Source organism: Rhinopithecus roxellana, chromosome 16, assembly GCF_007565055.1.
Source record: "Rhinopithecus roxellana isolate Shanxi Qingling chromosome 16, ASM756505v1, whole genome shotgun sequence".
Lineage (NCBI taxonomy): Eukaryota > Metazoa > Chordata > Mammalia > Primates > Cercopithecidae > Rhinopithecus > Rhinopithecus roxellana.
The window spans coordinates 10599900-10613644 of record NC_044564.1 but is presented as its reverse complement, the minus strand read 5'-3'; the positions used below and the strand labels follow the sequence as shown (position 1 = coordinate 10613644).

Below are 13745 nucleotides of genomic sequence, written 5' to 3'. Positions count from 1 at the left end.
ACACCCAGGCAGGCCCCACCCCCTCCACCCTCCCCACACCCAGGCAGGCCCCACCCCCTCCACCCTCCCCACACCCAGGCAGGCTCACCGTGAGCAGGAGGTGAACAGGGATGTCAGAGTGATCCTGGCATTCGTGGCTCCAGCAGCCGGTGGACAAACACACTGGGGACCAGGGGGCCTGGGGAGGAGGGGCTGCAGGCCTGAATGAGCCCACATCCTCCTCTGCCCTCTTCCCAGCCCCCCTCAGGCCACAGGCCTCATCCCAGAATCCAGGACAGATGTGCAATGCAGTTAAACTGCCCCGACAGCCACTCCACACCCAGTCCACACAACAGCTTCCCATCACTTTAGACACCGGGCGGTGCCGGGGAGGCGGCGTCATTCCTGGGGTAGGGTTGCGGAACTTGGAACTTTTAGGTGGCGGGTGGGAAGGTGGGGTGGGTCTGGGCAGCACAGAGGAGGGAGCTGGTTGGGGGCACTCTCCCTTCCCCGGAGTCATGGCCCTGGAGAAAGGCCCTCTCCTGCTGCTGGCCCTCGGCCTGGGCCTGGCGGGTGCCCAGAAGGCTCTGGAAGAAGTGCCGGTACAGCCGGACTTTGACGCGCAGAAGGTAAGTGTCGTGGGTCCAGTCCCCAGACTCAGGCTTGGAACACCGGCTGGGGATGACACGAGTGTCACATTGAGGAGGTGCAGGGGGTGGGGGCAGGTGGGCGGGGGCTGGGGTTTGGGCCCTGCCTGACCCTGCAGCAGCTCTGGAGGGTGAGCTGCACCTGGGCCTGGGTCCAACCCAGGCAGGAACGGGCTCTGTCCTCCTGCACAGCCGGAACCAGCGGCCACTGATTAACCTCGGGGCCCTTCCCTCTCTCCTGGCTGTGGAAGCCGCGGCACAACAGCAGTCTCAGGAGAAGGCTGCAGGGCGGCGTCCAGTGAAGCAGTGCACCCAGACGCTGGGCCCAGGCAGGGAGCAGGGGAGGGGTTCACCCTGGGTGACACGAAGAGGCCAGCCCCGGGTGCAGGGAGGGTACCAGTTCCTCCTCCCTGTGTGGCCCCTGGGGTCCTGGTGCTGCTGGTGGGAGTGCGGGGATGGAGGGACGCCCAGCACAGAGCCAGACCCTCCCCTCTACCCTCCCTGGCCAGGGGAACAGAGCTTGGATCAGGCAGGGGCAGGGGTGCGGGGCTGAGGGAAGCGAGGGTGAGGGTAGCAAGTATGGAAAGGGATTGGACAGAGATCTGAGAGAAGAGGATGGGAGGTGACTCTTCCCAAAAAGGAAGCATGGCTTATCCTCCACCTGGATCCACAGATGGGCATTTGCCAATATAGACCAGGAAGAGGGAACGTTTGCCAATACAGCCCCCTGGGAGGCGCACGACCACCTGCTGACCATGCTCAGTGCCAAAGCTGGGGCCTGAGAGCTCAGAGGGTGGCCTACTGGTGCCCACAGCCAGGCACTAGCCGGCCTCTCCCATCCCAGCCCGCACCCCTGCAGGTGGAGGGGGTGCCACATGGCCGGGCACTAGCCGGCCTCTCCTGCCCCGGCCCGTACCCCTGCAGGTGGAGGGGCGCTGGCTCACCCTGCAGCTGGCAGCCAGCCACGCAAACCTGGTCTCTCCGGCCGACCCTCTGAGGCTTGCCCTCCACTCCATCCAGACCAGGGACGGTGGGGACGTGGACTTCGTGCTGTTCTGGAAGTAAGCATGGCTCCTGCCACCCCTCTCAGGCGCTCCTTCTCAGACCCAGGGATCCCCAAGGGACAGTGACAGTGTTCCAAGGCAGGGTAACATCACACCAAGCTGAGGCCCAAGACCCCGCTCCAAGAGGGATAAGCTTGGAAGCTGCCAGAAGCAGGCAGGCAGGAAACACCAGCCCAGCCCCGGAGGCCACGTCCAGTCCCAGCAGACATGCCCACTGGGCCACGGGCCTGTGTTCCAGCTGTGAAGGAAGCCGGGGTCTGGCGTTTTAAATGTGCGATATCCAGTGTTTGAAAGTTGCCTAATTCCCAACAACCCTCTCCCAAGGACCACAGCCACCTGGGTCCACGCCCCTTTCGGCCCCGACGTAAGTCAGGGAATCCCAAGGACAGCCGCGCTGTCAGCAAAAGAAAATCGGCCCTGGGGACAAGCTGCGCTGAGCCCAATGACACCATCAACAAGCTTACATTATTCCACCTGCACCCACAGCTCTGAAGGCAGTGAGACCCACATCCTAGTAGCCACTTGGTCATAGACATGCCGTGAGGAGGCCTGCAGAGTCCCAGGGGTTGGCGGGTACCCACCCCAGATGAGAAACTGAAGACCCCAGAGCAAAGGGCATGGGAGTGAGGGGGACTCTGTCTGTGGACAGAGGCAGGACTATGGGAGTGAGGGGGGCTCTGTCTGTGCACAGAGGCAGGAGCATGGGGGTGAGGGGCCTCTTTCTATGCACAGAGCCAGAGCAAGTGGGGACAGGCAGGACAGTCAGGGTCCCAGCCCCCAAGACCTGGAGTTCAGAGCCAAGGCCAGACTGGGACCAACCCACTCCAGGAGGTTTGGTGTCATCCCAGAAATGATGACCCCACTTCCTCACTCCGACCCCATCCCCAGCACCCCCAGGCATCGCCTCCTCCTGGCTGCATGACCCTGGTGCCTGTGCCAGGACAAGGCTGACCTTGAGCCTGGGGAGCTGACCCCCCCGGGGAAGACAGGAGGGGTCTCAGCTGGTGGCAGCCCCAGTGTCCCGTGGTAGAGAGCCCTGAGAGGGCCACCATATCCTGGGGCAAGACAACAGGACAGAGTTGGAGGCTGACCAGGCCCTGGTTCCCTTCTCCTTTCCCAGGGGAGAAGGGGTGTGTAAAGAAGCAAACATCACTGTCCATCCAACCCAGTTGCAAGGCCAGTACCAAGGCTCCTGTGAGTGCCCCTGTCCGGGATCCAGGCTGGGCTCTGAGTAGGGAGGGGCGAGCAAGGGACGCTCAGACACCCAGTCCTGGCCGCAACACTCAGGAGGGGCTGTCAGCTTTGGGAGAAGACCAGGTGCTGGAAGGAGGCCATGCATCCTCTTGGTAGCACTGCACTGTCCACAGGCCATGGGGGGGTCCAGGGCCTGGGGGACAGAGGAGTGAGGCATCGTGTATCACCCGGCCCCAGGGTCTCCCGCAGTTGAGGGCGGCAGCATGCACGTACGCTTCGTCAGCACCGACTACAGCAACCTCATTCTTTACGTGCGCTTTGAGGATGACGAGATCACCAGCCTGTGGGTGCTGCTGGGTAAGTGGCCAGCTCTCCCCAGCACTGGCCGGTGCAGTGCCCCGGTCCCCAGACAGGAGGGAGGAGCTGCCGGACACTCCTGGGTCTGTGCGGAGACTTGCCGTCCTGTCTGGGAGGGGGCCTTCTGTGCAGGGTGTTCTGAAGGCGCAGGCAGCCTCGGGCTGAGCTGCAGCTGAGCGCACCCTCAGGGAGGGTGTCCCCACGCAGGACATGCACTGCGGGTCGGCTACGAGGTGGGCCCAGCTCTGGGCACTGCACTGGGAGCTTGAATTATCTGTGGATGGAACTGAAAAAATGCCTTCCTTGTCTTCCTCCTTATCAAGCAATGTCTCGGGGTCCTGTGGGTCTGAAAGTAAAAGCACCATGGGAGAAGGGCTCGAAGGGCACAGGGGACAGAGTCGGGGGCATCGAGGGGCTGCAGTGCCCTGAAGATGAGGTGGAGATAGATGGGCCTGGGGGCATTTCAGGGCGGAGGATCAGCCGGAGCCCGAGCCCAGGATGGGGTGGGGGAGTGGTACAGCAGCAGTCGAGAGGCCCCAGGGCTGAGAAGGTCGAGGGGGTGGGAAGGGTGGCGCCAGGCCGGAACTCGGGACCCCTCTGGGGATCTCCACTGAGACGGGCCAGGCCTGACTCCCTCCTTCCAGGGGCACTTTACCTGCCGTGCTCAGAACAGACCTGTGTTTAGAGGAGACAGGGTTGGGGCCACTGCAATCAGAGCTGGCCGGGCCCGGGAGGTCGCAGAGGGGGTACTGCCGTGGTCCGATGAGCCCCCAGCCCATGGCAACTTAGTGGTGGGCTGGCAGATCCCCAGGGCCTCTGCCTCCCCATTGTTCTCCGCAGAGGAGGAGGGCAGAAAAGACAGAGGCTCCAGGCCTCAGTCCCTCACTGTCAGCTCCTCTGATTCCAGCCAGAAGAATGCAGGAGGACCCCAAATGGGTGGGAAGATACCTGGAGTACGTGGAGAAATTCCACCTACAGAAAGCCGCGGTCTTCAACATAGATGGTGAGCACTGGCCCCCAGCCACGTCCCGGAGCTGGACGGGAGGAAGACCCAAGGGTCGGGGCCCTGGTCTTCCCAGCCAGCACCACAGAGGGTGTAGCCCATCCCCACTCCCCTTACGGCCAGGCCTGTGTGGGCTGCTTCAGCGGCTGCCGGATCTCACCAGCCCCGCGTGACACAGTGATACGGGCCTGATGCCGTCTCCACTCTACAGATGTGGCTCAGAGATGTTCAGTAACAAGCCCAAGTTGCACAGCCAGGAGGAGGAGCTGGAAGGGATCCAGATCTCCTGCCTCCTGAGCCAAGTGCCCAGCCAGCCTCTCCCCTCTGCTGCCTCCCAACACATCATTCAGTCAATCAACAAACACACGGGCCAGGCCTGTTCTGGGAGTTTGGGCTTCACTTAGAACAAGACAGACGCGGCCGGGCGCGGTGGCTCAAGCCTGTAATCCCAGCACTTTGGGAGGCCGAGACGGGCGGATCACAAGGTCAGGAGATCGAGACCATCCTGGCTAACACAGTGAAACCCCGTCTCTACTAAAAATACAAAAAAAACTAGCCGGGCGAGGTGGCGGGCTCCTGTAGTCCCAGCTACTTGGGAGGCTGAGGCAGGAGAATGGCGTAAACCCGAGAGGCGGAGCTTGCAGTGAGCTGAGATCCGGCCACTGCACTCCAGTCCGGGCGACAGAGCGAGACTCCGCCTCAAAAAAAAAAAAAAAAAAAAAACAAGAACAAGACAGACGCATCATCCAGCCCTAGTGCAGGTTACATTGTAGCAAGCATTGTAATTACCTGATTTATTAGAGGCAAGGGCTACAGGGGTGGGAGTCCCGGCTAGAGCAGGGTTTGGGGAGCCTGACCATGCTGTGTGAATACAGGCAGCCAGAGTGGGTAGCCCTGAGATGGGATGAGGTGAGGAAGGCTCCCTGGAAGAGGGGTCGTGCAGATGGAACAGGAGTCGAGCAGAGGAGGGCAGGGATGAGCTCCAAGGCTGAGTGGGGCAGTGGTGGAGCCTTGTGGGCCCCCAAGGGAACTGGGTTTCCACAGAGCACAGGGCCCTGGCAGGACACAGCCAACATGGGGAGGCAGAAGGCCAGGTGATGCCACTGAGGGACGGCTGTTTTGTGCTATGTGATTGATTGATTGATTGATTGATTGATTGATTTCAAAATGAATAAGTGAAGTCCTCAGAATCACCAGCTTTTTCTTTTCTGCTCCACAGGCCCTTGTCCCCCACCCCGATCCTAGGTCCGGCGGCTCCGGAGTCTTCCTGCTTGGGTCCCTTACCCCTCTGTTGCCCTCAGCCCCTCTTCCACCCCCTTCACCTTGGTTTGTGACCTAGACTGCCCCGGATCCCCGCTGGAAGCTCTTTTGCATCTCAGGGCCCCAAGGAAGCTCCCCAGCCTGGGGCCCAACCCTGCCTGTCTCCTGGTCCCCTCCCCTGCTGGGAAGGTCCTACCAACCACCTGCCAACCAACAGCCAAGGGCCAACAGCATGCCCCAGCCTGGTCTGTGGGCTTGGCGCACACCCAGGGTGGTGAGGACGGGGCACATGGCCCCCTGAGCTCCTGCCCACAGCACCAGATGCCTCCAAAACATATACAATGAGTGGAACACTGTAGCCCCAGGCGCCTCCGATGCGCCCCCCGAGAGCTGCTGGGGTGGCCCCCAAGTGTCCTTCAGGAACTTGACCCCACAGAGGCTGTTCTTAGACTCCAGCTCCTCTCCACTGTGACCCGCCTCACCTGGGTCTGCTGGGGACCCTCTAGAGAGGCGGCCTCCACGCTCCGTGAGCAAACACATATGTCCCTACCAAGGTCTGAGAACCCTGAGTGAGCCCAGCTCCAGACCCTGCTCTGGGCCGCCAGGTAAACAAGGACGGCTGTACCTGTATGGCAGGTGAGACCGGCCAACGCCCACTCCTCCGAGCCCAGGATTCTGAAGAGCAGTACCCGCTTCTGCTCCCGGCGAGCCAGGGCCGCCCATTGGCAGGGCAGGCTCTGAGGAAACTGGGTCAAGGACTTGATACTTGTCGTCTGGAACTCCCGAGACAGGTATGGCCAGAGGCTGCCCTGAAAACGCCTCCAGTGAGGCCTTCTCCCCCTTCTCCCCCTTCTCCCCCTTCTCCCCTTTCTCCCCCTTCTCCCACTTCTCCCACTTCTCCCCCACGTGGGATAAACACAACAGAATGAAACCCCCAGAGCTGGTGGTGAAGCTGATGATGAAGCCCCACGGTTCTCCTGAAAATCAACGAGTCCGGCTGGAAAAACACAAGGAAAAACGACTCACAAAGCACACGTGTAACAAGAGGTTTACGGAATTTGTAAGATCATAAAAAATAGCTTTTTCTGGGGCCCTAAAATGACCGGGATAAAGAGCGACGCGAGAGTGCTGCGTTTCTCTCAGCACCGTTGAGTTGATAACCTCAGGTTCACCCATACACTTCAGCAATTCCATTACTCTTCCAGTGGGATTTTTCCCCAAACTGCAGATCTGTATCTAAAATTGACATGAAGGAATAAAAGTTTGGAAACATTTTTAAAAGAAGCATCATGCAGATGGCTCTACCATTCTATCCTAATATCCAACAGCAGTGATGAGAAGTGTGAGACATTAGCTCAGGGCAAAAGAACAGCAAGAAACTGGGTATCAAGTCAAGGAATGAACCTGAATGTATACAATACCTTCAGAGATGGTACAAATGGCCTGTCCTAAAAAAGCGTTATTTATTCAATAAATAGTGTCGAGGGAAATGGGCAAGACAGATCGGGGGAAATAAGATTGGCTCTCTCACCTGCACATTATCTTAAAATTCGTTCCTGATCAATTCTGAATAAAAGGAAGGAAACCTTGAAAATTCTATACTTTCTATAACTTGCGGATGGGGTGCCTACACAGACAGTATCAATACCAGGGGAAAGGTTGAGCGCTTTAAACTCGGCACATCAAAGCCATCTTCAACACTATCAAAATGGAAAGAACAATCTGAAATTAACATTTGCAGCAAAAGTGACGAAGGGTTCATATCACATATGTAAATACATATGTAAATCAGAACTCCTTAAAGGGCCGGGCGTGGTGGCTCATGCCTGTAATCCCATCACTGTGGAAGGCTGGGGGCCAAACGATAGCTTGAGCTCAGGAGTTTGAGACCAGCCTGGGCAACATAACAAGACCCTGTCTCAAAAAAAAAAAAACTTTTAAAAAAAGCAGTCCCAAATAAAAAAAAGAAAAAGAAAAAAAAATAGCTGTGCATTGTGATATGTGTCTATAGTTGCAGCTACTTGGGAGGCTAAGGCTGGCAGATCCCTCGAGCTCAGGAGTTTGAGGCTGCAGTAAGCCATGATATCACACCACTACACTCCAGCTTGGGCAACAGAGTGAGATCCTGTCTCTGAAAGAAAAAAAAAAAGAAAAAGCACTGAGCAAAAGATAGAAAAGGCTATTTGCATAGATCAAAAGGCTGATTAAAAGGTTTGACTTCAGCCCAGTGCAGTGGCTCATGCCTATAATCTCAGCACTTTGGGAGGCTGAGGCGGGCAGATCATGAGGTCAGGAGATCGAGACCATCCTGGTTAACACGGTGAAACCCCGTCTCTACTAAAAATACAAAAAATTAGCCAGATGTGGTGGCGGGCACCTGTAGTCCCAGCTACTCGGGAGGCTGAGGCAGGAGAATGGTGTAAACCTGGGAGGTGGAGCTTGCAGTGAGCCAAGTCTGGACTCCAGTCTGGGTGATAGAGCGAGACTCCGTCTCAAAAAAAAAAAAAAAAAAAAAAAAAGGTTTGACTTCATAAGCAATCAAATAAAAAAGAGAGGCCATTTATTATTGCTCATCAAATTGGCAAAATTAAACTACTTCTAGAAATCAATTTAGCACCCACTGTGAGGGAGGCACACGCTGGCTGGTGGGGACAGACGTTGGCTTTTCTGAGTGACCGGGTTTCTAAGCCTCCTAAGCAGGCTTGCCCTGGCACCTGGAAATTCTAAACATTGGCAAGCTTACCTGTTGTTCTGCCATGCAAATCAAGAAATTTACAATGCTTTAATACTGATTCCATAATTTTTAAAAATAAATCTTCAGAAGCCTTCTCAGTAAGTCTTCTAGCCTTATCCATAAATTGGCAGGAAAAAAAGAAGTTTTGTTTAGTTCAGTACACCCCACCCTTTCCAGATCCGGCCCAAGTAATTACTAAAACTGTATATATAGGGTTTGTGGCTAATGTAATATCTATTTTCACCCTATTGAAACTTTCATAGATTTTTTTTTTTTTAATATGAGAGCTACTGTGTGAGATGCAAGAATGAGTCACCAAAAAGATCACCTTCTTTTAGTCAAAGGAGACAGCAGCAAAAAAGAGGGAGGGTGAGCTAAGCCTTGACAGATAGGTTCTTTAAGACGGTCCCTGTCATGAACAGGGCATGACGGGGAGGCCGGATGACATAACCAAGGGGACCCTGAGGTGGTAGCCCCAGGTCTAATTCTGAACCCAGGGAGGCTTTCCTTAGCCTCCATCTTCCATCCCAGGAAACTGGTGGTCAGCACTCCTTGCAATCCGGTGTTTGAACTGCCATTATTTTTGGGACACCTACTGGATTAGTTTGCTCAGGCCACTAAGTTAGTGTCCACACATACATGTACATAAGCTAGTCTCCCAAACAAGGGAACATGTGTGACATCCATTTGCCAAAGATAATTGGGTTCCAGTCCTCGAGGATTCACTCCTCCTGTAAAAGATGAGGAATGCACCATTTGGCAAGTTGGGCATCGCTGGATAATACCTTTAGCTTCTTTCCAGGTAATGCTGTATCTGCGTTTGAGACCAGAGGCATTCACATGGGTCAAATTGTGAAAGTGTCGAGCATTAGATATTGCAGTAGCATCTAGGCGATCAGCCATTTGATTCCCTTCAGTCAAAGGTCCTGGAAGAGGTGTATGAGCTCTAATGTGAGTGATGTAAAAATGCATTCTACTCCTAACTGCTGTTTGCAATTGGGTAGATAAACTCAACAGTTGTTCATTTGTATGAAATCATAACTGGGGATTTTCAATTAACTGGGTGGAGTGAACCACGTATGAAGAATCAGAAATCACATTAATAGGCATATCCAAAGCAGTCAATGTCTCAGTTACAGCTACAAGTTCTGCTTTTTGAGCTGAAGTACAGGACGTCTGAAAAACTTTACCTTTTGGGCTGGAATAAGAAGCTTTACCATTACTAGACCCATCTGTGAAAACATTCTCAGCACCTTCAATTGGTTTAAATTTAGTTATTTTAGGGATACCAATTCGTTAATTTCAAAAACGGAAACAGTTTTGTTTTAGGAAAATGATTATCGAGAATACCCACAAAGTCAGCTAAATGAGTTTGCCAAGTAGACTATTTATAGAAGCTTGCTGCATTTGTGCCTTCGTGAGAGGGACAATAATTTTTCCAGGATCATATCCACGTAATGTAACAATCCGAGTTCTCCCATTTCCTATCATGGCAGCGATTTGATCCAAACAAGGAGTTAGAGTCTGTGAATTAGTATGTGGAAGAAAAAGCCACTCTCCTAAGTCCTGTTCTTGGACAGTAACACCAGTCGGTGAATGCTGAGTTGAAAAAATTAGCAAATCTAGAATCTTCTCTGGATCTATTCTATTTATCTGAGCTTTATGGACTTGCTTCTCAATCAGTTGTAACTCGACCTCAGCCTCCTCTGTTAATTGCCGAGGGCTAGTGAGACTAGGATTTCCTCTAAGGATAGAAAACAGATTACTCATGGCATAGGTAGGAATGCCTAGAGCAGGTCGTATCCAATTGATATCATTTACCGTTTTTAATTTATCCTTATGTATGGTTACTTTCTGTGGTACAATGGTAGTGCCCTTTACTAAGGTCCCCCAGTAGGAGTAAGGAGTAGTAATCTGAATTTTGTCAGGAGCTATAATTAAACCAGCACGAGAAATTGAATTTTGCGAGTGATCACAACATTGGCTAATAGTTCTCAAGTGGGGGACAGCACAAAGTATATCATCCATATAGTGAATAATGTAATTGCTTGCCTCACATACATCTGGCAAATTGTTGAGCTGTTTGACATGCCCTGTGGCAACACTTTCCAGTGACAATGCTTAACGGGCTGCAGGTTGTTCACTGCAGGAATTGTAAATGCAAACCGTTCACAGTCTTGCTCAGCTAAAGGGATAGTAAAGAAACAGTCTTTTGGCCGGGCGCGGTGGCTCAAGCCTGTCATCCCAGCACTTTGGGAGGCCGAGACGGGCGGATCACGAGGTCAGGAGATCGAGACCATCCTGGCTAACACGGTGAAACCCCGTCTCTACTAAAAACCACAAAAAACTAGCCGGGGGAGGTGGCGGGCGCCTGTAGTCCCAGCTATTCGGGAGGCTGAGGCAGGAGAATGGCGTGAACCCGGGAGGCGGAGCTTGCAGTGAGCTGAGATCCAGCCACTGCACTCCAGCCTGGGTGACAGAGTGAGACTCTGTCTCAAAAAAAAAAAAAAAAAAAAAAAAAGAGACAGTTTTTTAAATCTATGACTATTTTAAAAGTCAATTTTTTGGAATTATAGCAGGAGAAGACAATCCTGGCTGTTATGTTCCCATAGGTTGTATAACTGAATTGATGGCTCTTAAGTCAGTTAACATTCTCCATTTACCTGATTTTTTCTTAATTGTGAAAACTGGAGAATTCCAAGGAGAAAATGTTGGAGCTATGTGCCCATTTTCTAATTGTTCAGCAACTAATTTCTCTAAAGCCTCCAGTTTTTCTTTACTTAGCGGCCATTGCTGTATCCAAATCGGCTTATCTGTTAACCATTTTAAAGGTATAGGTTCTGGAGGCTTAACAATGGCCACTATCAAAAATGATACCCTAATCTTTGGCGGGAACTTTTTCCACTTGAAGCGGTTTTTTCAATTTGCAAATTTTTTTCTAGTCCCATACCAGGGACATACCCCATTTCATGCATTGTATGTTGACTTTGAGGGCTATATGATTGTTCTGGAATTAGAATTTATGCTCCCCACTGTTGTAATTAATCTCTTCCCCATAAATTTGTAGGTACAGAAGTTATAATTGGTTGAATAGTCCCAGGTTGTCCGTCGGGCCCCTCACAATGCAAAATATAACTACTTTGATATACTTCAGGGGCTTTACCAACTCCAACTGTGTTAAATTGAGCAGGTTGAATTGGCTACGTGGACAGCCAGTGCTGTAGAGAAGTGATTGAAATGTCCGCTCCTGTATCTACAAAATCTTTAAATTTCTTTCCTTGTATAGTTATTTTACAGGTAGGATGTTTATCAGTAATTTGACTTACCCAATAAGCTCCTTCGCCTTATTTATTTGTGCTTTCAAATCCTCCTGTTTGTTTAATTTCACTTTTTCCCATTCCCACATATGGCACAATCAGGAGCTGTGCGATGCGCTCTCCTGGCTCCGCTTTCCAGGGAACAGAAGTAGATACAACAACTTGAATTTCCCCATTGTAATCTGACTCAATGACTCCTGTATGTATTTGTACGCCTTTTAAACTTAAACGAGGCCTTCCTAAAAGTAATCCTATTGTCCTTGCTGGCAAAGGTCCACAGACTCCTGTTGGGACCTTTCGTGGGGGTTCCCCAGGCAGAAGGCTCACAGCTTTTGTGCAGCATAAATCTACTGTGGCACTACCGGCTGTGGCAGGAGACAGACATTGTACATGGGTGAGGGAGTGGCCTGAGCTGGAAATGCCCCGGTTTAGAACAGGGCCTGGGATGGGCCCCTCATGGCGTTTCCCGAAATCGGGTTCCCTTCTCTATCAAACTTAGAGTGACACTGACCAGCCCAGTGTTTTCCTTTTTTACATTTTGGACATATTTCAGGCCCAGTGTTTTCCTTTTTTACATTTTGGACATATTTCAGGCTCGCTGAATTTTTCTACATTCTTTTTTAGTGTGGCCATGCTTCCCACAGTTAAAACAAGCTCCAGGAAACAGAGTATTTCCTTTATCCACTCTCAGTCCTGCCATTGCCTGTGCCAACAAAGTAGCTTTATGCAGATTACCTCCGATACCATCACAGGCCTTGATATAATCAACCAAATGTGCTTTCCCTCTGATAGGTCACAGAGCAGCCTGGCAATCGGGATTAGCATTGTCGAAAGCTAATAACTGCAACACTATATCCTGAGCAGCCGAATCTGCAATCATCTTTTTAAGAGACTCCTGTAACGGAGCTATAAAATCCACATATGGTTCCCTTGGTCCCTGTTTTATAGCACTAAAGGAAGGGTATTGTTCTCCACCTGAAGTGATTTTTTCCCAAGCTCTAATGCACACTCCTCTAAGCTGTTCTATGGCCTCATCCTGCATGACGACTTGTGCATCTAAACCAGCCCAGCCGCCAACCCCCAAAAGTTGGTCTGCAGTTATATTAATTTGAGGTTGGGCCTGGGCATTGTGAGCAGCCTGAATGGAAGCTTCATCTGCCCACCAAGTTTCAAATTGTAAGAACTGAGCAGGAGTTAGACAAGCTCGAGTAAGAGTGTCCCAGTCAGCAGGAATCATCCGAATGGAAACAGTAACATTCTTTAACAGTCCCATTACAAAAGGAGAACCTGGTCCATACTCATTTATTGCTTCTTTCAATTCTTTGAGTAATTTAAAAGGAAAAGGCTCAAATGTAGCTGTAATATTTCCCTGTTGATCTGGCGGGTGTATTCTAACAGGGAACTGCCAAGCCTCTAAATCACCCTATCGTCTAGCTTGCTGAATTCCTGCCTGAATAGAACTAAGAGCCGTCACTCGAGGCGCTGCTCCAAGTCACTGGGGCAACTACTTTTTGCCCAGTGTCCTCCGGAAAAGAAAGATCTGGGGGGCGATTTTCTTCAAAATAAGAATGAGGGGGTGCAGACGGGTAGGGATGAACCTCTCCTTCCTTTGCCACTTTAGCTTCAGCTGGCAAATAAACATGCTCTGTAACCTCTTCTGTTACTTCACTATACTCTTGTTCCTCCTCATTATCAGTGTGAAAAAGTTCCAAGGTGAAAAGAACCAGACCCCATATCTGTCCCATTGTTACCCTGACGCTTCCAAGCTCCCCTTCTTACTCACCACGGGGACTGCTTTAAGAGTACTCAGGTATCCTCCAGCTAGTTTTCCATTCCAACTGTCGCTCTGCTGACCCTTCGACCTGGATTCCAGCCCCCACGATGGACGCCACTTGCCGAGACCAGCTCAGCTGGGGAGACCCTAACCCAGTGGCACTAGAGGAATTAAAGACACACACACAGAAATATAGAGGTGTGAAGTGGGAAATCAGGGGTCTCACAGCTTTCGGAGCTGAGAACCCCAAGAAGAGACTTACCCACATATTTATTAACAGCAAACCAGTCGTCAGCATTGTTTCTATAGATATTAAATTAACTAAAAGTATCCCTTATGGGAAACGAAGGGATGGGCCGAATTAAATGAATAGGTTGGGCTAGTTAACTGCAGCAGGAACACACTCTTAAAACACA

General features: G+C 51.8%; 1 protein-coding gene across 1 annotated transcript; it reads left to right on the top strand.

Moving 5' to 3' along the window:
- The first annotated feature begins 447 nt into the window (after positions 1 to 447).
- Positions 448 to 7305, top strand: LOC104669694 (beta-lactoglobulin). The gene is made up of 6 exons (XM_010372751.2): positions 448 to 608; positions 1551 to 1687; positions 2811 to 2884; positions 3122 to 3241; positions 4149 to 4244; positions 5464 to 7305. Exons 1-6 carry the CDS (start codon positions 498 to 500, stop codon positions 5487 to 5489), a joined length of 564 nt encoding a protein of 187 aa, XP_010371053.1. The 5' UTR covers positions 448 to 497; the 3' UTR covers positions 5490 to 7305.
- Positions 7306 to 13745: the final 6440 nt, after the last annotated feature.